Source organism: Mauremys mutica, chromosome 9, assembly GCF_020497125.1.
Source record: "Mauremys mutica isolate MM-2020 ecotype Southern chromosome 9, ASM2049712v1, whole genome shotgun sequence".
Taxonomy (NCBI): domain Eukaryota; kingdom Metazoa; phylum Chordata; order Testudines; family Geoemydidae; genus Mauremys; species Mauremys mutica.
Window position 1 is genome coordinate 36,268,783 of NC_059080.1, and position 25,605 is coordinate 36,294,387.

The 25,605-nt window shown below is 38.8% G+C and overlaps 1 protein-coding gene across 3 annotated transcripts in view; it reads left to right on the top strand.

Annotated features, from left to right (window-relative positions):
• DIAPH2 (diaphanous related formin 2) overlaps positions 1 to 25,605 on the top strand; it is an 834,834-nt gene that overhangs the window by 640,012 nt on the left and 169,217 nt on the right. For all 3 annotated transcript variants that reach the window (XM_045029932.1, XM_045029931.1, XM_045029930.1), the window contains one exon: positions 8,055 to 8,190. In XM_045029932.1, coding sequence (XP_044885867.1) covers positions 8,055 to 8,190 — 136 coding nt within the window. The remainder of the gene's footprint in view (positions 1 to 8,054; positions 8,191 to 25,605) is intronic.

A 25,605-nucleotide genomic window follows, 5' to 3' on the forward strand; every position in this document is an offset into this window, starting at 1 on the left:
ATATCAGGCACATGCTTCTGATGCATGAACCACAAGATTGAATCACATGAGTGCTATAATGATTTTTACCCTTCTTATTGTTTCATATTCACACACTGGGAAGCACAAGGTTTGCCTGCTATATTTTATACTACTGTGGTTCGTCATGTTTCAGGGTTCCTTTCCTTTGTTATTTTGACAACATTTTATTTGAATTTGTCATTCACCCCAAAGAGGTAATGGAATACTCAGATATATAATGAGAAAAAGAACATATTTTGTATGGCAACACTTAAGTGAACAACCTGCTGGACTTAGAACATCTTTTCATTCCTGTAGTTTATAGATTAATTTCCAGTTAATCAAAGTTCACCATTCAAATTAGCTGTAACGAGAAAGACGACTTTTTTTCTTACAACTTCAGGTTGCGTTTTTTGCAGTTGTAAGGCAAATTAAAAGGAAGGCCTTAGGGATCATAGCCAGCCTTCATTATCAGTGCATGACCGCTTTGTGACTAACTGCATCTTTAATATCCAAGGAGATTTGCACACTACAATCTGTTTCTTTGTTCTTCTTTTTAATAATTGATCTTTATATGCTATTCACAACTGTGTTAGTGTGTAAAGATCTGTTTGTCCGTCAAATCTCAAGATATGTACAGCATGTAAGCGATGCATTAATTTTTTATTTGGTTCTTAAGGAAACTGAGCAGTAAGCTGGCTGTGCTGAACCAAAGAGGCTTACTTCAGTGAATCCTAATAAACACAAGGGAGAACATGTAGTCACATTTTGCTTCAACTAGCTCCCTAAACAACATATAATTTTCCTCGATGAATCTATTTCTCTGCCAGGAGAGAGTCATTTGTATAAATAAGCTCAAATGAACTTTCATTTGATCTTCAATACGGTGGTGAGGAAAAAAAAAAATTAACCTGAAAGCTGTCTGGTTCTCTGCATCAACAAATATACTTAGGGTTGTGTTTGTGCGTTATATTTAGTCCACCAAATAGCTCATAATCAAGGTTTTAGCTAAATTCAAGAGAATCATTTGTTTATAATATTTATACTTTACTGGAAATCTGAAATTATTGTTCCCATCTGCACTTTTTCTTCCCCAAATATTTTGCCAGACTATAGAGAATTAAAAATACATAGAGAATTAAATGTTTTCCATCTTTTTTAATGTCACATTTATCCTGATCATTAAATAGACTGTTTTTCATAATCTCTGATATAACAAAGATATAGGATTAATATACGTGGGGAAAAAGTACAGCATTCTTCATGAGCATTTTATGTAAAAAAGTGATATTTTCCTTCTAAGTGCTTTTTTCCTTTTTCAATCCTTTAGTCCCTGCTATGGTAGCATCTCATTGTTTTCTAAATGACACAAATATTTTAGCCCCAACTACATTGAAGAGTAAACCTTTGTATGCATTCATGATTCTTTCTGCATGAAAAAGCATTTCCTAACATCTGCTGGAAAGTTGTTTTTTCTTTGATTTTCACCTATACCCCTTTGTCCTAGCATCCTGGGTAAAAAGTGGAAACTTCATTTAAAGATTTGTATGCACTTTAATCAAATCCGCTTTTAACATAATCCCAAAGAAGACAACTGCCACATGAAACATGATCACTCAGCCCATCTCTTATACCTACCACTTTCCTCTGTAAAATGTAATCCTTATTTTTCTTTTGTATTACAGTGATCATTTTTACAAAGAAAAGTGGATGACAAAACCTCCTTGTAGAACAAAATAATTCTGAACCTTTTCATTAAAGACAGAAAATGTCTCTCTTTGAATAAAAGTACAATTCATATGGTATATTGGTGTGAGATTTTATATTTACTTACAGATCTTTTGAGAGGGAAATATAATTATATGAGTGCTGTTACAAATGTGCTGCAGGTACCCACAGCAAGACTTTTATTTGTAATTCTGAATTTTCTTTTGTTTTTCAACATTTAAATGTGACGTGACTATTAACTTAATACGTAGTGTTTTGTGTTTTAAGAGCAATGCATAGTTGTGTAGTACAACTGGCAATTGATAGTATATGGTTTGAGTTCTTGTGCACCTCTATTGTAGCAACACAAACATTCTCTTTTTAAAAAGCAGTTTCTAAGTATAAAACATTGCCAGTATTGAAGCAGTGTTTCACTTCTGAGTAATTAGGTTAACCTGGCCTACAATCTGCCCAGAAAAGGGCATGGCTGGTGTTCAATATCCCAAAAAAATGATAACCTGAAATTGCACCATGGTGTGTCATAAGCAAAGAGCTTTAGCGCAGTAGTCTGAAGGAGAATGTAAACAGAATAAAGGCCAGCAGAAGAAAGGAGAAATGAAAAAGTGTGAAGATTTTAAAGTTTTTAAATCTGTTTTGGCCCTTTTATTGTTTCCTTCTCTAGCTGATCTCCTTGTCATCCCCAGCCAGGAAGAAATCTTTGCCATATCCATGCAATTTTTATCACTGAACTCTAAAAGACAAATTTTGCAGGTGAAAATTGACTCTTCACTTTTCGAAGCCTGTGAACTTCTTCCAATATCTTGCAGAAGCCCAAATATGGGGTGGCCAGATGAGAAAGATTTGTCCTTTAAACCAGTGGTTCTCAAACTGGGGCCGCCGCTTGTTCAGGGAAAGCCCCTGGCCGGCCGGGCCGGTTTGTTTACCTGCTGCGTCCGCAGATTTGGCCGATCGTAGCTCCCACTGGCCATGGTTCACCGCTCCAGGCCAATGGGGGCTGCGGGAAGTGGTGCGGGACAAGGAATTTGCTGGCTGCCGCTTACCGCAGCCCCCATTGGCCTGGAACGGCGAACCGTGGCCAGTGGAAGCCACAATCAGCTGACCCCGCAGACCCGGCGGGTAAACAAACCGGCCCAGCCCGCCAGGGGCTTTCCCTGAACAAGCGTCGGCCCCAGTTTGAGAACTACTGCTTTAAACAAAGTCTATTTATACTAAAACTGATACCATTTTCTCCTGAGCTGAGGTATGTAAGATTCTAACTCAGTCTCGGGCACAGGAGAATCCCTCTAACAGTGAACTACAGAAAGGGCAGCTACTAGACATAGTGGAAGTTTGAGGTCCCCAGAAGGAATTTTTCCCTTTATTAACTTTCCTCAGGCCAGCACCTGGCATAGCTACTCTGCCAGATGGGAAGATGCCATTAACACACAATTTTGCCATTTTCACAATGGCAATTTTTTTCAAAATGAACACAGAAAAATGTAAAAAAAAATTATAGGGCTCCCTTTCTCACCTGCCTAGGGTTAAGCTCTTGGCATGCAGTTTTCTGCAGATGAATCATAAGCAGAATGCATGTGTTTTATATATAGGTGGCAAAGATTTGTTTAAATTTAGCCAGAAAGATGGACAGACATGTGTGAGTGTGTGCGCATGTGCGTGCATGCAGTGTTGCCCCAAGGAGACTAGATAGACAAGGAGGTAATACCTTTTTTTGAACCAACTTCTATTAGTGAAAGAGACACATTTTCAAGCTTACACAGAGCTCTTCCTTGGGTCTGGGAATGGTACTCAGTGTCACAGCAAAATGCAAGGTGGAACAGAAAAGGAGTTAACAGATGTTGCGAGACCATTCAAGGTGAAATGGATGATTAACATCTCTACAGTCATAGGACAAGGAGGTTGAGTGGGTTACAGATTATTGTAATGAGCTGTAAGTCCAGTGTCTTAATTAAGTCCATGATTTTTGGTGTCTAGAGGAGTTTTGTAATTTAATTTCCCAGGCTCATCTTTTGATGATTTTGTGCATGTTTCCTTTGAGCATGAGAACTGAGAGGACAGATATAGAGTGATAGTTTTCTGAAAAAATTTTGCCCACAGATAATAGGGGTGGTTTTATCTTGTATTATTTTTCTGTGAGAGAGTTAATTCAAGAGCATAACAATTCTTGTTTCACCCACGTACTTGTTGTTGGGGCATTTAGTGCACTGGATGAAGTACATCACATGTTGTGGCTAGTAGTAGTAGTAGATGTTTTTTCTGGTTTGTATTTTGCTGACTCTAGATAGAGCCAGCAGCAGGAATGATAATATACATTTATCTGTTATGTCAGTTGAGTAAACTAGAAGAAACTATGAAAAAGTAGTGGTCATGGCCAACCAGAAGCTCATAGCTTATGGCAGCTTGGGAGGCAAGTATTCACCAAGACATGGAACACATATTGGAAATAAGGGAACAGTGTAAAAAATTGAAATGAAAAGGTTCATGAGGAAGGTTATTGTTCAGTGCAAAAATGAAGTGTTTTGGTAGTGGGCTTTGATGTCATAAAAGTATATTTTCTAATGGCAAAAATATGAAGTTGAGCAGTTAATGCAGCTTGTGTAGGTACAGTGAGGATCTCCATATTAAGTACATTTTGTAAATTAAAAAAAAATGACTATCCTGTGCAGGACAAATAGCGATAGGCATACCTAGTAGGAAATGTACCATTATAAAGGTACAAATGGCCACACCAGCCAAAACTCAACCAACCTGCTTCTTTTGCTCATTTATAAAATGGCAAATTTGAGATGTAGGGGTTACTGAATACACTCTTACCAAAGTTTTCAAATTTGTGTCCTAGAGTAAGGTGCTTGATGAAATCTTGGCCCCATCAAAGTCTGTGGGAGTTCTTCCATTGACTTCAGTGGGCCAGGATTTCATTCCTAAACTGTATTTAGGTACCTAAATAGGCTAACTGGTTTTCTGAAGTTGTGAGCGTGTACAATTCTCACTGACCTTAGATGTCTAAATATGGATTTAGAAAACTAGCTTGTGTCTCCTCAGTTTGAAAATATTGGCCTCAGTACATATTCACGTATATAAACACAAGTATAGTAAATTTTGTGTTTTCAGGAATACTAATGGAAGGAGGTGATGCTCCAAAAACTCAGATGAATATGTATTTGTGCAGTTATTCACACTCAAAAGTGTCATGAGAACAATTGTAAATGTGTTCTTGTAAATGTTCGTGCCACAAGTGACTTGCTTCAGACCTCCTCCTGCTGGTAAAATTAGTTATACAATGGTGAGTAAGCACACATTGTTAATTATATATGATAAATACTCATGAAACAATGTTGGTAACATGTATTTGGAGGGCACATGATATATTCATATAAAACATTGATTACGGTAAATAATCTCAAATAATAACTTAGTCAAAAAAGATATTAAATAGTTTACCCAGCTCTGTTTACAATATTCACCTAAATAACCGATTAAGAAAAATAAGCAATAATTGTAAAATTCTAAGATAGATGCCACACAATTATTTGAGAGGATAACAGGCCCAAAAGCAAGAGGGCAGTGAACTGAAGCTAAGAGAGGATCAGGAGAAGCTGCTTTATAAAGCATATAACTTAATAAGTAGACCAGGTTCCCAGGACCAGAAATAACAAATGGACACATTCAAAACAGTGAAAGTATTGAAACAAAATAAAATATTAGAGGCTTCAAATATTAGAAGCCAGGTGGATTGACTTTGATTAGTCTCATGTCCTATTTTCTCATCCTGATATAGGTTTTGGTTTCATCTCAGTACTGCTGGTTCTTGTTCCTTCAGGATGGCTCATTCTCTACCATGAGTGACCCTCATCTTGTCCGCTCAGTTTTCAACAAAGACAATTCTGGGTAGCCAATGTATTTTATCAGATGATGGGCCTGATACTTCATTCACACAGAACGCCTTTTCATTTCAATTGGGACTTTTGTCTGAAGGAAGGATCAGGCCAAACAAAATTTCAGATACAGATTGCTTTCTAGGTTATTCCTTCTTACTATAAAACATTATGGAGTGTTCCTCAATGTAACCACAGTATGTCAGTGGTTGCTGGGCTACTAGTTTGTTAATCTGTGACATTTTTTTTTCTTAAGGTTATGGAGATTTGCTTTCAATGCAGTTTGTGAAGCTGCAATGAAATGAAGTGTCTGCCAGTTGTGATCAAATGTGCAGAGAGAGAACTGGCCAAAAAAAAAAGAGATAAAATATTGTTTTCTTCTTTTTTTTTTCTTTCTCTCAAAATATTGTTGCTTTTTAGCAGTGTACTTGGTGCAGTAAATACCATTCTTAAGGTCTAATTTTCAGAGGTGCTCTGAACTTTGAATTCCCTTGACATCGGTGGGAGCTGTAGGTGCCTAGCACCTCTGGGGAAAAAACAGGTCATTAGCTACTAAATAGGGTGCCATATAGGGTGGGTTCTTTCAGGGTACATCTACACAGGGATAAAAGACCCACAATATGGCCATGGCTGGCCTGGGTCAGCTGACTGGGGTTTCCAGGGCTCTGGCTACAGGGCTGAAAATTGCTGTGTAAATATCTGGGCTCAGAATGGAGCCAGAGTCATGGGTCCCTTCACGGTCCCAGACCTCAGGCTCCAGCCCAAGCCCATACATCTACACTATTTTCAGCCCACCAAGCCTGAATCAATGAATGCAAGCCTGCCACGGGTTTTCTTTTTTTATCCCTGTGTATTTTATCCCAGAATAGCCCAGCACCTAGAGCACTTTACTACAATGTGAGAGACCCAAATTCAAATTTCTTCGCCATAGCAGGTGGAGGGGGGAATTGAACCTGGGGCTCCCACATTCTAGGTGAGTGCCCTAGCCACTGAGCTAAAAATTGTAAGGAGGCTACCAACCTCATCACCACCACAACCTTCTCCTCCTTCTCAGGAGGTTTTGTGACCCCAGCCCAAAATACCACAATTATTTTGATTTAACATTTTGAAAACATTTTGATTTTTTGGTTCAGTTGAAATTATTCAGCAAATTCGACATAAATTCATAAATAATTTTGTATTGACCAAAACTGCAATTTCTGGCAGATAAACTGTTCGCCAAAAATATTTAGCCCAGCTCTAAGCGTAATAAAAATGTGTCTTCACGAGGTCATTAATGTGCAGAAAGTAAGGGTGTTGAGCCTAAAAAGGCCCGGTTATTCAATGTGTAAGGGGCAGCAGGGAACAACACACTGAGATTTTTGAGTGAGCAGCTGACAAGTGGGTGCAAAGTTGCCAACGTTCGGAGAACCCAGAATTTAATTTGGGTAGATGTGCAGAGGTAGGCAAAAATCACGTTGGGCTCTTTTTACCTTAAATATGCTCCTTCTTCTTTGTAGATTTGAGTTATGTCATTTGCGTGATTTGAGCAGACATAGAGGCTGAAAATTTTAGAATTTAAGAAATTCAGACAGATAGCTTCCCTTAGTGTCAATACAGGATGTATATCTAAATCACCTAGACTGCTTTGAAAATCTCAACCAGAACATTTGAGAAAGTGTAAATTAAACTGCAGTAGAAACCAACAGAACTGTAGTAATTTGTATTTAAAGTGCCTTCACACTGGGGACTTGCCTTTCTTCCAACTTGCCACTTGCCATCCTCAAGGTTTCTGTCTGAGACAGTCTGATGTATGTCCATTATCTTACCTACATAAGTCCAGGGAGTTGCTATAGAATAATTTCATGCATTTCCATCTCCCCATACGTGTTACCTGCTGTTCTAGTTGTGAAGAACTATTTTAGTATTTCTAATCATCTTCTCTATCTCTCTCAAACCTATTAGTATTTCATGTTGCACTCTCTCCAAGGTTTGTATGGATTGCTACATGTTCGGGATCATTAGGTACTAACTCTTTTTTCTTTTCCCTTATTGGATACATGATAAAATAGTAGATTAACACCTCATTTCATTACTGGTCTACTAGGCACTGTGTATTTCAAAACCTCACTTTTAAGTGTATCTAATCTAAGTAGAAATCTGCTTCACTTGACAAAATATCATCCTTCAGTAATTCTTAAACTTTAATTTTCCACCTCCCCAAGCTGTAATGTTTTGGTTTCATTTGTACCTGTTTTTTTTTCTTATAGAAAAAGAAACAGGAGGTTTTGACTAAATAAAGTTATTTACTCAGTGCTATCAAAAGTACATGAATCTCTCTTCAGGAAGCAAAAGTGTAGCCCCAGTACGAGCGAAGTCTACACACAGCCATTTTTTTAAAAATTAAATTACAAGTTCCCCAATTTACAGTGCATAAATAGTGGAAAAATCCTATTTTCAACATTTCTCATGCAGGAGGCACTGAAGGAAAACAACAAGAGAAGAGAAATGGAGGAAAAGACCAAGAGAGCCAAGCTGGCAAAAGAGAAAGCTGAACGAGAGAGACTAGAGCGGCAGCAGAAGAAGAAGCAGCTGATTGATATGAACAAAGGTAAGGCAACATTTTCAGTAGAGGAATTTGTAAACAGAACAAAAGATATTCTAGTTAAAACTCCTCCAGGTTAGTATGAAAAGTCCTTAATTGCTATGTTGAAAGTGCAGAAACCAAGTAAACTTTCTTGTCTCAATTTTCTACCTTGGTTTGGTGTACCTGATTTTCATGTTATTCTGCATCGGTCACTCACAATATGCAATGTCTCTTCCAAAGAGTTTTGTGGTAAATTATTGGCTTGTTTTCATTTGTTGCAGTTAATTGATTTCTTTTTATATGGATTTCCTCCCAAGAAAAAGTTTTACTTGTTTTGTTGTTAATTTTATTATGTAAACATCTCTATAATCAAGATATTGTGGCAATTAACGTCTTTCTTTTTGAGCTTGCAGGCTCCATATTATAAATGGATGTTCTCCCAATAGTACTATTATGAGCTGAAAAATCTGGTTCAGCTGCAAGCCTAAATACAGAGTGACATTTCAGCATGATAAAAAGTAATGTGTTGAGCTTACTGGTTAGCTAGAATGACATTATGTAGTTCATGAGGGCATTCTTTGAGAGAGCCCCAGAGGGAGAGGAAGGAGGAATCAATTGGCTCCTAATATCTATTTTTTGCAAAGTTCCAGAAGACTGCAGAATGCAGGCTTTACTTTCCATCCCTTTGGACCCCATAACTGAGGGGAGAAGACACAAATATGAATTAGATTGAACAAGAGATTACTTTAGACTTCAGTTGCTGTTCTCCTTCTGTGATCATTTTTGTGCTGTTGTGAGACTGAACTAATCCTCCTCAATCATAAAACATAAAAATGCACAGTATGTGACTACAACTTCTCGTTTCAACCTAGTGAACAAATCTGACAGGTTCACTTCTAGCAAAATAATAGATTTTTTTTTCTTTGACAAACCTTATGTAAGGTGCCAAGATATATAAGTTTTGTACCAGAATGATGTTACAATAAATCTTATAATTAGCGTGAATTGAGGTAGCACTAGACTGGAGATCAATCAATTAGGAAGAAGTATTTGAAATAAAAACATTATATTTTAAGTAAGTATATACCGTATTTGTAGTGAAAGGTAGTTTTTTTCAGGGATACTTTACACTTCAGAAATATTAGGACAAAATTTTTAAAAGTGATCAATGATTTTGTGAGCCTTTATTTTTGGGTGTCCAGCTGGAGAGACCTTTGGCCTCATTTCCGGAAATGTTGAGCACCCACAGCTCCCATTGAACCACAGGGAGTTCTGAGTGCTCCTCAGTTTTGAAATCAGGCCCAAGATATCCTAAAAAATGGAGTTCCCACGGTAACTGGCCTTCATTTTCTATGAAAACTGCTCTGCCAATATAGTTTTAACACAGTTTGATTAAAATGTCTCCTAGTGAGTTTAACCAGGGACTTCCACACTATAGCAAGCCTGGAAAAAAAAATATGGCTAAGATTTTCAAATATGACCAGTGACTTTGGGTTCCTCAGTGTTTGGTGGCCCAACTTGAAACATCTTAAAATAGCCAGCATAGCTTTCTGAAAATGAGGCCACTTGAAAGTGTCTCAAACTGAGCACCCAAAAATTGAGGAACTCCTGGTTACTGGGACTTATGAAAATGTTGGCGACATAATATTGTTCTTTCTTCTTGTTTGCTACACTGTGTAAGTCCCTGTTAGTCTTTTAATATAATTAACTTGTCTAGCAATATTCTGTATGCCCTTTTGCAGTTATTTCATATCTTCTCGCTTTGTAGAAAAAAGCAGTCTACCTCTCAGCCTAGATTCTTTTTGCTGCCATTCCATTGAAATCATAATTCCAGCAGTATGTCTGTGAAATCACACACTTAATTGCAATGTAAATGGGAAATAAGAGAGGGAGGGAAATAAGGACAACCCCAGGGACAGACCAGTCAGCGTAATTTCAGTACCTAGAAAGATAATGGAGTAAATAATTAAGCAATCCATTTACAAAGACCTAGAAGATAATAAGTAACAGTCAGCATGGATTTGTCAAAAACAAATCATGTAAAAACAACCTTATAGCTTTCTTTGACAGGATAACAAGCCTTGTGTATGTGGGGGTAAAAGTGGTAGATGTGGTATATCTTGACTTTTAGTAAGGCTTTTGATACTGTTTAAGTTGGACATTAGGAAAAACTTCCTAACTGTCAAGGTAGTTAAACACTGGAATAAATTGCCTAGGGAGGTTGTGGAATCTCCAACGTTGGAGATTTTTAAGACCAGGTTAGACAAACACCCATCAGGGATGGTCTAGATCGGGGTCTCAAACATGTGGGCCGCATGCGGCCCGCGGAGTTATTTCCTGTGGCTCGTCATAGGCGCCGAATCCACCAACAGCCATGCTCCACTCCCCCGCCCCAATCGCACTGTGTCCCTGCTCCTCCTCCTACCTCCCAGCGCTTCCTGCCGCCAAACAGCTGTTTGGCGGTGCTTAGGACTTTCCAGGAGGGAGGGGGGAGGAGCAGGGATGTGGCGCGCAATGGGAGGAGGCGGATAAAAGGCAGGGCTGTGGCAGGGATTTGGGGAAGGGGTTGAAATAGGGGTAGGGAGGGGGTGGGGACTTCGGGGAAGGGGTTGGAATGGGGGCAGGGAAGGGGTGGGAAGAGGTGGGGCAGGGTCTCATGGACTAGACAAGCAGTCTGAGGTATGAAGTTCAGCATGTGTGACTCTTTGCTGTGAGTAGTTGGGAAGAATGTTTGTTAAAAGTGGCAACGTATTTTATATGAAGAGTTACTTTAAAAACATTACAGCTATGTTGATAGACTGTTAGCATAGATCAGGGGTCAGCAACCTCTGGCACGCAGCTCACCAGGGTAAGCACCCTGGTGGGCCGGGCCAGTTTGTTTACCTGCTGCATCGGCAGGTTCGGCTGATCACGGCTCCGACTGGCCGCAGTTTGCCGTCTCGGGCCAATGGGGGCTGCGGGAAGCGGCGCGGGTGAGGTATGTGCTGGCCGTGGCTTCCTGCCGCGTGCCAGAGGTTGCCGACCCCATGTGTAGATCATCCTCAGTGTTACTGACCACATACAGGTGTTACAGGTGTTTATATTTTATTAAAACCCCTCTTCGCATTACAGTTTTAATAGCATACTATATTATTCTTTGTTTTTTTCATTTTTGACTATACTTTTGTATCGTTGTATGAAAAGGTTTCAGTGATGCGGCCCTTGGGCCAATGTACTAGTCCTCATCTGGTTCTCATGGTGCTTTGAGTTTGAGATTCCTGGTCTAGATAATACTTAGCCCTGCCATGTGTGAGGGGACTGGACTACATGACCTCTGTAAGAGTGTTCTTTTCTTTTCTTTTTAGGGGGAAAGGGAAATTCTTAAATAATGGTGTAAAAAAATCAGGAAAAAACTAGGACAACCTACTTTCTGAACATGAATAAATAGATTCCTAGCTAGTTTTTCCAGAACGTGTTGTTGCAGTGACCTTGTTCATGAATATGTGAAGTCATCTTACTGGAGAGATTTAATTAAATTTTCTTGTAGATTTGCACAACCATTATGGAGGTCTATGAAAGAGGTTGAAAAATAAAAATAACATCCATTTGTTTTAAAGGTTTAAAAACAGTAAGAAGAATTTGACTACTTTTTTTTTAATAATTCCTCTTACTATTTTACAGAAACATGATTGACTCTAGTTTACAATTATTTGTATTTTGATCCCATATACCCAGTTCTCTCCTGTAATTGAAACAAATTGGAATGGGAAAAAAGCACAAAGAGCTTGATCCAGCTACTACTGAGGTTGGTGAGATACTCCCATTGGCTTCAACAGGGGTTAGATCAAACTCAAAAACTCTGCCAGGCCTGACTTGTGCAGTTTCTTCTTGTGGAGGGGCTGTCAGTCTTGTGCGCTAGTTGAGATGAGGCTTTTAAAACCCACAGAGCTTGATAATCATCAAGCAAAATTTTGTAGATCCCAGGGCTTTAGTATAGATTGCCAGTACTTTAATGATGCTGTCCACCTTCCCACCTGGCAGCCCTTAAAAGCTGTGTTCTATGTCTCTGCACATCCTCACTTTGAACAGTGTAAGTATAGAGTGGAACCAGTTATAGAAATATTAGGGTCTTGTGGGTAGTGTGCTATAGAATACAATTTCTTCCCTCCTGCTGTATCCTCTCAGACCTCTATGCTCTGTCCCAATATCCTGCTTCTGGAAAGTAGGAAAACCATGCCATCAGCCCACTATGCTTTGCCTTTCAATGTTTTACAAGCATTCCCACCCTTTGTTCTGCTTACGCTACATTTTGTGCCCTCCAGAAGAGGGTGCCTTTCGGGCCATAGTGCTCAAAATAATCTGAATTTTCTGAAAGATAGTTGCCACCATCACTGGGCGATGAACATGTCAACTACATTTTCAAACTTAAATCCTGGTCTTCACACAGTTTTTGTACCAGTACAGCTATTTGTACTGGTTCAGCCTCTACTGTGGGTGCAGTTATAGTGATGCAAAGGTACCTTATAATAGTCTACCTTATTCTCTTCTCATGTGGAAATTGCTATACCAGTATGTTGCATCCACACTAAAAGAGTTGTACCACTTTAACTATGTTGATATGTAGTTAAATCAGTGCATTAGATAAGTCCTTGTATAATTTATATTGGCAAGAATGGCTAGTCACCTGTAAACACTCAGAACTTTGCAATGAGCCAAATTAGGACAGTTTTCCTTTCATCTAGGTCTGTGATCTTTCTTAGATGTGCAACTAATTATTTTTAAGAGAACATATTTATTAGATACCTTGCTATATTTGTTGACAGTGATAAATTATGTTTTCCTAATTCTTTCATGTTTTGCTTTGTATTTTTTAATGTAGTTGTACAGACTTCCACTGTATCACTGTAACTTATGCACAGAGATATACACATACAAATTGTTTTTGTGGTAGTCTTGTAAAAATTCTTGGACATAATATTTTTGGAAGCGTACTCACGTGATTTTGCCACAGAGCCTCTAAACCACATTACGTTTGTTTGTATGTTTGTTTGTTTGTACATTTGTTTGATTGATTGATTGTTTTGTTTGACATGACTTCTTCAGAGTTTGCTGTGAAACCACATACTCTAACATTATTTTGCATCTGCCTAGAGTGGAAAAGACACCATATTTAAAAAAAAAAAAAAAGCAGCAGCAGCCATAGATTTGTTCAGGTAACCCTTTGATGACTTGTGTAGGCGCAAAACTCTTTTAATTCACAATACTGTGTGAAGTCTTCTCTATTTAATTTCAGTTTAAATACAAATTCTTCCTGAAAGATTAAACTTCCATTTTATTAGATTAAGTTTAGTGAGATGTGTTCAACACTTGACCAATCACTAGGCTTCCTTTATTCCTTATTAAATGTCCGCTTGTGTCAGCTGACAGTGTTGGAAATTTGTTTTAATATGTAGCCAAAGAAGGGGATATTCTGGGAAATGTGATCAAGACAGTTTGAAGCATCAAGGAACTTTACTGGAAGTAGATTTTAATTGAAGTTTCACTTTAATTTGGTCCTTGATCTGTGTGGAAAATACCAATGTGTGGTTGACTGTCCACTGTAAAATGTGCTGAAACCACCGTATATAATACTCAACTGCCGGTAGCTATCCTCAGTGACCTTGTTCAAATCTTAACTAGGGCCTGATGATGTAAATAACCTATCTATATATCTTCATTGCTTAAGTATGTGTTATCTTCTATAATAAAAGCACTATATACCATAATATCCATTCCATGTGTTATACCTCTAGTGCAAAAGACAATTAGAATCCAGAACAATCTCATTCAATAAGTATGTCTTAGTTTGCCAAACAAGGTTTTTTTACTTGATACTTTCAGCTCCGCAGGGTCATTGCTGCTTATGAAAATGGCTTGCAAATTTTTCTAAGCCAACATGACACAGAAGTCATAGTGGAAAGGTGTATATGTCTTTTCAAGCTGTCATTTTGACAAGGTGACTCTTTTCACCCGGGGATATTTTAACCTAGCATTGTTTTTTTTACTCATTCTCTAACTATATCTTTGAATATAAAATTCTAATGCTCTCCTAAAGCCTTTCTGTGTGGAGCAAACAAGTGTCTTCTGTTTTCCAGCTTCTTAGTTTACATGTCTAAAGTAAACTTACTGCCTACCTGCATTTTAAGGGCTGAATCAAGATTTTTTTTTTTAAGTTTTGTTAAGTGACTAGCATATTTTAGATATTATATAAATATCAAGAGTGATAATAAATCCTGCTTCCTGCAGCTGGTAGGACAAAAGGAGCCCCTTTCGCCCCTACTCCAACAGTCAAGCAAAAGATACACTGGACAACATCTGTGCTAATCATTTGCTGCTCCAGGCAGGGTAGTATTTACCCCTAAAATATTAAAATACATCCATATTAACAAAATTCAAATATTTTCACGAGGACAAAGGCAGGGTGATTTGAATAAGTAATGTACCAGTTAGTCCCTCCCAGAATCAAGTATCAAAATTATATTTCCACCAGTAAACTTAGCCAAGATAACACACAGTATTCCTTTGTGTGTCTGTTTTATGAAGCTTTTTAATTACAGGATCGGGTACTATTTTTTCACCCTGTGGTTGGATGGTTCCCTGTGAATAAAACATATATATATATATGGGCCTGCGACTTGTTCTGAGCCAGTTTTTTTTAGCAGTTACCCCAGTACACATTGGTTGAAGTCTATGGATTTTTAATTTACACCAATGTAAGTAGCAACACACTCCTGCTTCATTTAATGTATAATTTGGATGTTGAGCCAGGAATAATGTAGGGAGCTATGCAGTGAATAATAGGGCTGAAAATAAATGTTGAACAGTTCCCTTACTAACTGAACACTGCCAAACTTGCACATTACATGATGCAGGAGTCCTGCAGAAAATAATAGTACCTGTATGTAATCATGTATTTCAAGACTGTATTATAATTGCAACTTTAAAAAAAAATGTTCTGGCACCAAAACAGTTGGAATTGCTGAAGTTTGGCTATGGGAGGTGACTTTCAGTGTTGCTATGGAATTCCATTTTGATTTGCATTATGTTTTTAACAGTGATAATCTTTTTGAAAAAGCTGTCCGCAAATGCTCTCAATGAAAGAATAAATGCATGCATGGCTGATTTAAAATCATAATATGAAATAAAATATGAGGCCTGTCTTTGAATGCCAAAAAGCTCTCATATTTATCTTAGCTCCTCATGTATCCCCCCTCACAGTAGTATCTGAATGCCTCACAATATTTAATGTATTTATGCTTATAACACTCATGAAAGGTAGGAGTGTACTCTTTTCATCCCCATTTTACAGATGGGGAACTGAGGCTCAGAGATGATGGGTGACTTGCCCCAGGTCACATAGGAACTGTGGTGGAACTCAAAATTGAACCAGATCCTGGGTTAGTACTCTAAATATTGAATTATCCTTCCTCTCCATTAAGGGACCTGAGGAATTTTGCAGAAATTATTTTCAAAGTATCTCATTTCCTCTGAAGCTCAGTACATCTGCAAAACTGGAGTAGTCTTTTTTTAGCTGTTCTTCTGTACAGTTTCTAACTTTCTGAAGGCTACTCTAATACATACATGCTACCGTTCCAGTTACTTTGTACTTCATGACGTCTGTGTTTTTAATTTAACATGTCTAACAGCATGGTAACATTTTATTGTATGGTACATGAAAATAGAGAAGAAAAAAGCTCTAAAGATAGACAACCTCCCAGGAACTAAAGAGCCTACAACAGCAATTCTGATGCAAATGTTATTTAATCAGAAGCAGTTTTGCTCTTATTATATCTTATTACCATGGCAATTAAAATCACCTTTTAACTACCAGTGTGAAGATAAAGGGTGGAATGAGCTGCCTCAGGCACAATTAGTATTGAACTAATTGTTTTGAAGGTATATTAATTGTTTTCCCTTAACAAAGATGAAGATAATGGAAATGGAGTTCTTTGGTAGTGGTTGATGGCTCTCTGTGATGTCTAGGTGTTCTCATTCTTAAAACATGGACATCCCAATATTGAATCATAAGTCACCTATTAAAAATTTATCTACTCTATTAATGTTCAGACCGGCATTCGTACTAATAGCTGCATTTCACAGAACTGTTTCACTGGCATTGATGATGTAAGGGTACAGTGCAGAAGTCCCTAATGTCACAGTCCCTAATGTCACAGCACTGTCTTAATTTTTATGTACTTATTCTGTGTCCTTCAAGATAAGCATGCAGAGTGGAAAAAACCCACCCTAAAATTAATATGAGAAGGATATTGCTTTGTTACCCCATACTACTGCATCAGCATCGATATAACACTGCTTTGTGCTAACTGATTGTGATGGCTAGTAGTTAGAACAGGATACCTGGAGTAAAGAAACTTGGATTCTGTTGCCTCTAAGTAATTTAGTATCTTTATGCCTCGGTTCCCTATCTATAAAATATAAATAATACTTATCTATCTTTGTAAAGTGCCATAAGATCCTTGGTTGAAAGGTTCTACGTCAATGCAAGTTGTAATACTCGATCTTTCATCTGAGGATATTGACAATAATAATAATCAGACACTTTACAAAACTTCATAAACTCCCAGGAACTAATCATACTAAGGTACTGTGAGGTTAAATTAGCTCAAAGGGAATTAGGGAAAGAAACAAGAGTAGCCATGATTTCCAGAACCCCTGCTCCTTCCACTGGAGCACCTGTCATTATATCATGGGTTTTTTTAATTATTATTTTGTATTTATTTGCATATATTTATTTATTGGGGGAGACAGCTTCATAGCTTCTCTAAGTCAAGTGGATTGTGCACCTGCCAGTGGGCTCCTTGCATTTATTCCGCCCTCAAGTTCCCTTTGTGCCACCCTCCCATGCCTCTCTATTTCAGGGACTCGTGCAACTCTACTCACCCCTTCTCCCTCATGCCAGGGGCTCTGTGTGTCCACACATCAGGGCCGCCCAGAGGATTCAGGAGGCCTGCGGTCTTCGGCAGCGGGGCGGAAGGACCCCCTGCCGCCGAAGACCCGGAGCGGAAGAAGCTCCAGGGGCCCGGGCTCCGCGAGAGTTTTCCGGGGGCCCTGGAGCGAGTGAAGGACCCCGCTTCAGGGCCCCTGAAAAACTCTTGTGGGGGCCCCTGCGGGGCCCAGGGCAAATTGCCCCACTTGCCCCCTCCCCCCCCCGGGTGGCTCTGCCACACATGGCTGGCTTCTCCCCATGTCAGGGGATCTGTGTGATCCCCATTCTCTCCTCCCCATGTACCTGGGTCCCACATTCTCGTCCCCATGCTAGGATCTCTATTTGCTCTCTTTTCCCACCCATGGCAGGGTCTCTTTGTTGCCCCACATTCCCTTTCCCCATCTCCATTCACCCTTTCTGGGTCCCTGTTGTCCCCACCCATTCTCCACTTCTGCATCTCTGTATCCCTGCTTCTCCCCAGCCCCTGGTCACCACTTTTCCTTTCCCTTCTGCTCCCAGAGTCTGCTTTCTCCTCTCCATCTCCACTCCTCCCTTTCTAGATTCCTGCTTCCATGTCCACCCACCAGTTCCCCCCTTGTGGTTCCCCACTTTCCTTATCACAGCCACTCCCCACTCTGTCATTTCCTTGTGGATCCCTGCTTTACCCCTTTCTGTGTCTCCATTCCCTACCATCACCAAGTCCGCTTCCCCTCTGGGTCCCTGCTTACCCGCACTGCCATCACTAGCCATTAGTCTTCACTGGGTCTCTGCTTCCCCCACTGCCACTCAGGGAGCACATACCTTGGCCCTTGGAGCTTGTCACCTTCTGCTCCAGGTCCCCTTCTTTACTCATCTTTCTTTCCCTTGGATCCCAGCTTCAAACTGTACAAACTGTCTTGTAAGGGTCTCATATTTCTGTTAGAGTCCAGGCTACCAGCAAAGTTCCCATACAGCAAGTTAAGCTGCCGCTTCAGGCAGCTCTGATTTTCTTGTGAATTGGGCTTTTCTGGTGTTGTGACCTGCACCAAAATCAATAGGCATATGCCTACTCATACCTAGAACAGTCCCTGAAATTTTGGAATTAATTTTTGAACATCACATCCAATCATCACATTACTGACAAACAAAGAAGTTATATCAAGTTGGGTATTAGACTTCGCTTCGCTCAGCCACCTATTTATATTAGGAACCTAGGACCAAGGACTGGAAGAGACCTCAGTGACATCAAGTCTAGTCCCCTCCAGTCACAGAAACCCCATAATATAATTCTGTTCTTAAATTTATCAGGCTCCATTTTAAAATTAGTTAGGTTGTTTGTCCCCACTACTATTGGAAAGCTGTTCCAGAACCTCACTCCTCCGATGGTTAGAAACCTTCATCTAACCCTACCTCTCTTCATCAGATGTTGTAACAGGCTGTTTTGTTCCACCACACACATCATGAAAGATGTAGCAATCCTTAAAAAAGAGTGAGAATTTGTTTACTGATAAAATAGCAAAAAGATAGCAATAATCTATCAATCAAAACTTGGGATCATATGAGCATTTCCAAAACTTTAATACAGTGAATCATTTAGAATTTCTCAAGAGCTTGAAGAGACTTTGAAAAATGTGGTCGGAGTGTTCTGGGGAAGAGGAGTTACCAAAGCATAAAGTCTGGAATAAAAATGTGATGAGATTATTGGGTGGTAAATGCACTTGGGGGATACAGAACAGCAATAACTGAGCCAAAAGGTAAGAAGCTCAAGTTATAAAAAGGTGACAATAAAGTTAGCCAGCGAGGATCATCTTGGGGTCAATAAACTCATGAAATATTATTAAAAGTTAGTGGAAAAGCCTGTAAGAGTCAAGAGAACTGTGTATATATAGAATGAAAATGGAGTGGGAAATAAAAACAAGATGGAGTAATAAAAATTTAAAAGATTCTAACTTAGGCTTTATTTAATTGTGGAGTGGTGAGACTGTGCATTTATTTATATGAAAATGCCTTTATTTATTGCTAATTTATTTTTGTATGCCAGTCCCTAGGGAACTTCTGTACAGAAATCATGAAAATATTATTACTGGGGAAAATAGATAGCATCAAACAGTGGTCCGAGACAAATTGTCTTTGTTTACTGGTGCAAGAGTTTCTTTGATTTTTATCTGTTACTCATTTAACTGTACTATCTCACTAGAGAATACAGCATAGAACTTCTGGTAAATTATGTGATAAATGATAGAGCTAATATAATATGCATCTTTGGTATGGTGACCTGGAAGGAATGTGAAGAATCTTCATATGGGAGGAAAGAAAAGTTAGCTTAAATTTTAGAAAAATATTTCCTGGAGAAAATAAAATGGTAAGGTATAAAAGTGTTTTGTAAAACCAGAGTTATCAGCACATACTATTAAAAAAAATGGCACTTGTTGAAGAAGTAGGAGTATTATCAAATTGTTGACTGAACTGACCAAGTTCCAAGATAATTGCCTATATAATTCCCACATCCTGTCATGTCATTTGGACAAACTATTCTTATCCAAACTGTTATGTAGTAGTATTGTTCTTGAATATGACAGCTGTGCTGCATCCCAGAGGTGGCCATACTTCTCAGTGTAATTGTTCAGTAAAATGATGCTTATACATACTATACTTAATGGGTGTTAGATAAATAGTAATAAGAATTTCTGAAATAAATAACTTAGTTGGTCAGCTAGCAGTCTCTTAACTGAAAGGTTAGCCAGTAGTCAAAGAACAGGAAGGAGATTTGCACTTTAAATATAAAACTTTCATAAAATGGAAGTTTTATCTGTGTGCAACTGAAGGGTAGGAGGAAGAATAGGTTGCTTGTTGAATTTTGCATCAGTGGAATGTTGTTTTTGTAGCTGCAGAATATAGTTTCACACATCTGTTGAGATGTTTTTCTCCCAAGAGGCTTTCTACCACAGTATGTCGAGACAGAGACAAATTAATCATGTTGATAAGTCTTGTATCTACTGTACAATGGTGTTAAACAGCTCTGAAGAAATATACTACTGAAACTTTTCAAAACTAGGTTAATTAGAAGTGATTTGAATCAATTAACTTTCATTCTCCATCAGCTAATACCGTAATACATCTTAGTTTTTAATACTGTTTCCATTGAAACATGTTGACTTACTAAGGGTTGGAAGGTTCTTTTAGATATTAGCCTACTACCACACTCCAATACATTTCACGTTATTATTAAAAACATTTACACGTTACATTCAATTTAAGAGCAAACTATGATTAGACACCGCATACAGCACTTTTCTTCAGGAGAATAAATCCACTAGGTATAACAAAAAACCCGTTTAATGTCAGAAGTCTACCTATCTTTTTTTTTCTCATATGCGGACATCTAATTAAATGAATTGAACCTTTCTTGTATTGATTTCAGTGGAGCTTTGTCAGCATCAGACTGTAATAATCAAATATGCAGCTTCAAATTGCAGGTCATTGGTGAGATGTGTAACTTCTTGTGAGAAGAAAGTGATTAGAAAAAGAAAGAATATCTGTAAACCAACACTGTGTTTAAGATTGAGTATGTGATACCTCATCCTTTTTAAATTGAAGTAGAAACAAAAGATGGGTTTTTGTACTCACAGTAGCTAAACATGAATTTAGTTTAAACGAGAAATATGTTTTTAAAAATGAGAAGATGGGTAATAACATGATGGTGTGAGTCACCCTGAGCAATGTTATGCAAATCAAGGGACTCAGATTTAAAAACTACAGGGGCATCGTCCACTTTGTTGCATTCAGCAACATGTGATCATTCCTAAAGTTTAAGGCGGTAACACTAGAGAGACAAGATGGATGAGGCAATATCATTGGCAGCTACAAATTTGTGTTCTATCTACAGTACATGCTTGCTGCCTGTCACAGTGTGACTTGTCCTATTAAGGAGAGATGGGACCAGTCAGACTTGTGCCATAATAAATTAGCTGCTTCCCAGGCTGAGGGGACAGGACTAAAGTGGGTCATGTGATAGCTTAATGGACACCTGGGCCTTATAAAAGGGCTGAGGGAGATCAATCTAGGGTGGAGGGCAATGAGTCAGGATATGCTGGACAAGTACTCCAGAGGAACCAGCTTTGGGGCCGCAGAGCAGGGACAGATGCAAGGAACAGAGAACAGTAAATATCTCAGGGGAATCAGCCTAGGAGCTGAGTGTTCTATCCCTGAGATTAGAGACTCTCAAAAGTAACCCAGGCTGAAGAGAATTCCCCAAAAGGGAGAAAAAACGTTTTCTTTTGGGGACAATTTTTAATCGGATTTTTGCTATGCTGGAAGGAATTAAATTTTGTTTGTGACTTGGCTGGAGGACTAAGCCACATCTCCAGCACCATCTGGTGTTTGGAAAGCCAAGGAGACCAACCTCAGGAAAGGAAATTGAGTCAGGGAGTGCCAGCTGCACCACACTCTGCCAGTAAGGTGTGGTACAGGGCAACTAAATACCACAATACTGCCGTATTATATTTATTTAACTTTATCTTGCAGAAGACCATTCTAAGATATGAGATGAAGGCTGAAAACAATCTGAATAACTCTGTACTAAAGGAAGTGCCGTAATAGCACTTTTGTACTTCCTAATCATTAATTAGAAACGTGTTTTAGTTTAATATTTCAATATTGTAATTTTTTTTACTGACGTGTCAAATGAACAGCTGCTATTCAATATAGCAATATAGCTAATCAATATAGAAATTAAATTAGTTGTGTTCTCAGTCAAGTGTATTTACATTCAAGTCAGTAGTTATTGCTGACAGATTCATAATATCAACTGAGAGCACTCAGCCCAAACAAAGAATATCCAATTAATAGATCTGATAAACCCACGTGAAATGTGTAGGTTCCTGGGCTGTACTTGAATGAGTACAGAGAACCTAAGTCTCTGTGTTCAACAGCAGATTATTATTGCACTACCCATTTGATAGTGTCAGCATTTTATAGTGTGCAGTGGTGACACATTACATTCTGGGCGTTAACACCTTATTCCATTTCCATTCAATAACTTTGCGTTTAACTCTCCTACACGTGTCTTTCTATTGCAAAAGAATTGAGAGAGATCACTTTTAAGCAGATAGTGGTAAGGAAAATTAACCGTACACAACTGAAATCCAAAGATTACTGCAAGAAATTCCACCTTGAGGTAGGGAACAGATTTGAGGTTCAGAGGAAGAGAGAGAGACTGGACCTGAAGAAAAACAGGCAGGGCTCAGAGACAAAGTGATTCAGGCAATAGCAGTCACAGTTGGATATCAACATAAAGCAAAAAAATTATAAGCTGAAAGATATGAGGTCTCAGTGTGAACAGAAAAATACTGAAAGGAGAACTCCTGAATGCTAAAACCAAGGAAATATTGAGGAGAAAAGGGAGAAAAAAGGAGTATAAGAAAACAAACAAAGCCATGAAAAGCAAAGCAAGGAAGGATAAAAGCAGAGACGTTGAAGATCTAGCTGCTGAACCTTGTGCTATAATGGAAAACCACAGAGTCATTTACCAAGTGACTAAAATCCTGTGTGGTAATCTCAAAACAGGAAATGGACCAATAAAAAGATGTGAAAATGCTCACAATTTAAGTAGAACAGAAAAATGATCAGATCACCCCTGCGATGAAAGAGGCAGTGGATGCAAAGCTTAGAGAAGAATATGTTGAATTCAAACCCAAGAGATCCTCTGTAGATCAAATATTCACATTAAGTAGCATCATAGAAGTATATATAGATTGTCAAGGTCCTCTCATCATCAATTTCACTGATTTTTCAAAAGGTATATGTCAGCCTGCACAGACATACATTGAGGAATATTCTTCAGTCCTACAGAATTCCAGCTAAATCTGTCAACATCACCAAGGCCACATACAGAAGATAAGTGCTCTGTAAGGGTGAACAACCAGACAACAGAGTGATTCACTGTGAACATGGGCATGAAACAGGGCTGCATTTTATCTCTGCTTTTGTTTGGCATTGCCATAGACTACTAGATAATGAAAAAGTGAATTAGAAACACAAACACTGGTATAGTGTGGGTAGATGTCAGATGCCTAGAATACTTGGACTTTACTGATGATATTGCATTACTGAGCGACACCCCTGAAAAGTTAAAATAAAAAACATGCCACCTTGCAAAAATAGTAAGCCAAAGAGGGCTCAATTTAGTTATGCTAAAACAAATATCCTTTCAACCCATACATCAAGCAGTAACTTCATTTGACAAGACAAAAATATCAAGAACAAACCACATTTCACTTAGCTGGGCAGCACCATAATGGCTAACTGAGATCTCAAGAAGGAAGTGACATCAGGGATAAGGAAAGACCTCCACAGCATTTTACCAAACTCAGCAATGTATGGAAATCAGATATACCGCACCATACAGAACAAAACTGAGCATTTTAAATGCAAACATAATATCTGTTAATGAGAGCTACCAAAAAGTAGGAAAACTAAGTGCCTATAGAAGATTCTGAGCATTCGTTGGAAAGACTATCACCAGTGACAAGATATTACCAACCAGCAGCTTGTTTCCACTAGAATCAGAAGGAAGATCTGGACATAGTTGGGTAATATCCTCCAGATGCCAACTCCTGAATGAAGTTTGGATATTAGGAAAAACTTTTTCACTCGGAGAGTGGTGAAGCACTGGAATGGGTTACCTAGGGAGGTGGTGGAATCTCCTTCCTTAGAGGTTTTTAAGGTCAGACTTGACAAAGCCCTGGCTGGGATGATTTAGTTGGGAATTGGTCCTGCTTTGAGCAGGGGGTTGGACTAGATGACCTCCTGAGGTCCCTTCCAACCCTGATATTCTATGATTCTATGAAGCTGTCAAGTGGAAACCAATGGCGCCCAAGAGAAACTTTAAGAAGAAAGTAAGAAGAAAATTCCATTCTCTCACTGGGGCTATAATAGCAGATTCGGATTCTTTCAGTCTATTGAAGCTGTGGTTTTCAATTGAGCCTAAAGGAGTTAGGAACCCAGGTGCCATTGCAATCCAATTTTGTGTGCCTGAATAAATAATGTGCACTCTATTAAGCCCCTGTATAAGAGCATATAATACAAGTTCATCGTACTTGTGGGATAATACATTTTTTTCTCTTATACACACCGCAGTGACAATATGTATGTGTACACACACACACACACACACACACACACACACACACACACACACACACACACACACATTCGTTTTGGAATGCAGCTATTTTTGACAACATGACTTTGCTGTTTTTCCTTTTGTGTCTGTGTAGTTTGTTTCCCAAATTGTAAGTTTAGAGCAAAATGTATGTGTGACAAGGCGTGGCTCCTCTCCCACCTTCTCCCTGCAGAAACTGTACGGATTCCAGTGTTTGTGCCTTCACCATATTCTTTTATTTTACATTTCCTCCACCAGGTCCACCAACAATCCCTGTGCAACTGTCTATTTATAGTGCTAACAGCACTTTTGACCCTCTGCCCAGGACGTGAGGGAAATAGAGGTTTCCCTTCCTGGAGGCCACCGTCTGGCTGAACTCAACTAGTTCTCATTCCCTCCCCAACCGGCACTTCCTTCCTGCCTCTTCATCCACCTTGCCCTGATGAGGTAATTGGCTCCTTAAACCATCCAGCAGGCCAGCCTGACTCCCTAATTACCCCGATCAGCTTTCTCAAGGGGAACTAGTTAACATCTGAGTGATCAGAGTGCAGGCTCACTTGTTTGCTCCCTGCAGTCTCATAGTGAGGGTTATAATTTTACATTTCACCAAAGTGCATGTATTTTTATAAAGTTATTTGTTTATCCGGGGTTGGGGAAATGCTGTCTTTTCACAATCCCTAGACAATTACTTTTGTTAGTATTTTCCCTGTAGCCCTTTTTTTGTCAGAAATCCTTCATACATTTTTTTTTCATTTTTATGTATTTATTTTTTACCAACGGGGCCTTTTTGAAATGCAGAAGGAGAGAGAGTTTGCTTACCCTTGCTCATCTGAGGTCATGTGTATTAGTTTAAACCAAATCTATTTTGAAAGGTGGATATCTCAGCTTCTGTTTATTATTATTATTTGAAAACAATTGAAAATGAAAGGCAGTTGTGTCAGAGCAAATTCTTTGAACTAATTATCAGTACAGTACATTTAAATTGGAAAAGGAAACAACTTCCCCTTCCAGTGCACTTAACAAAGACTCACTGCAGTAAGGAAAAAGAATTCTAGCTCTGATTTCCATGGAAAATAACCCAAAGCCTTGCCCTTGTTTCTTTAGTTTCCTTTTCTGGTCTGAGGAACATGCCCTAATTAAGCTGGGGGATAAAGGGGAGGAGTTAGGGAAGTTAAAATTTATACATTAGTCTTTGAGTATTTTCACTCCAGTGGGTCTTCCAAAAGAGTGTTCGGTTCAATTTAGGGAGCTACCATCTTTAAATCCTTTCTGAAAGCTTCCAGTATTCTCAGGACGCACCAAATCTAATTATTAGGCCATTCATAGTTTCTAT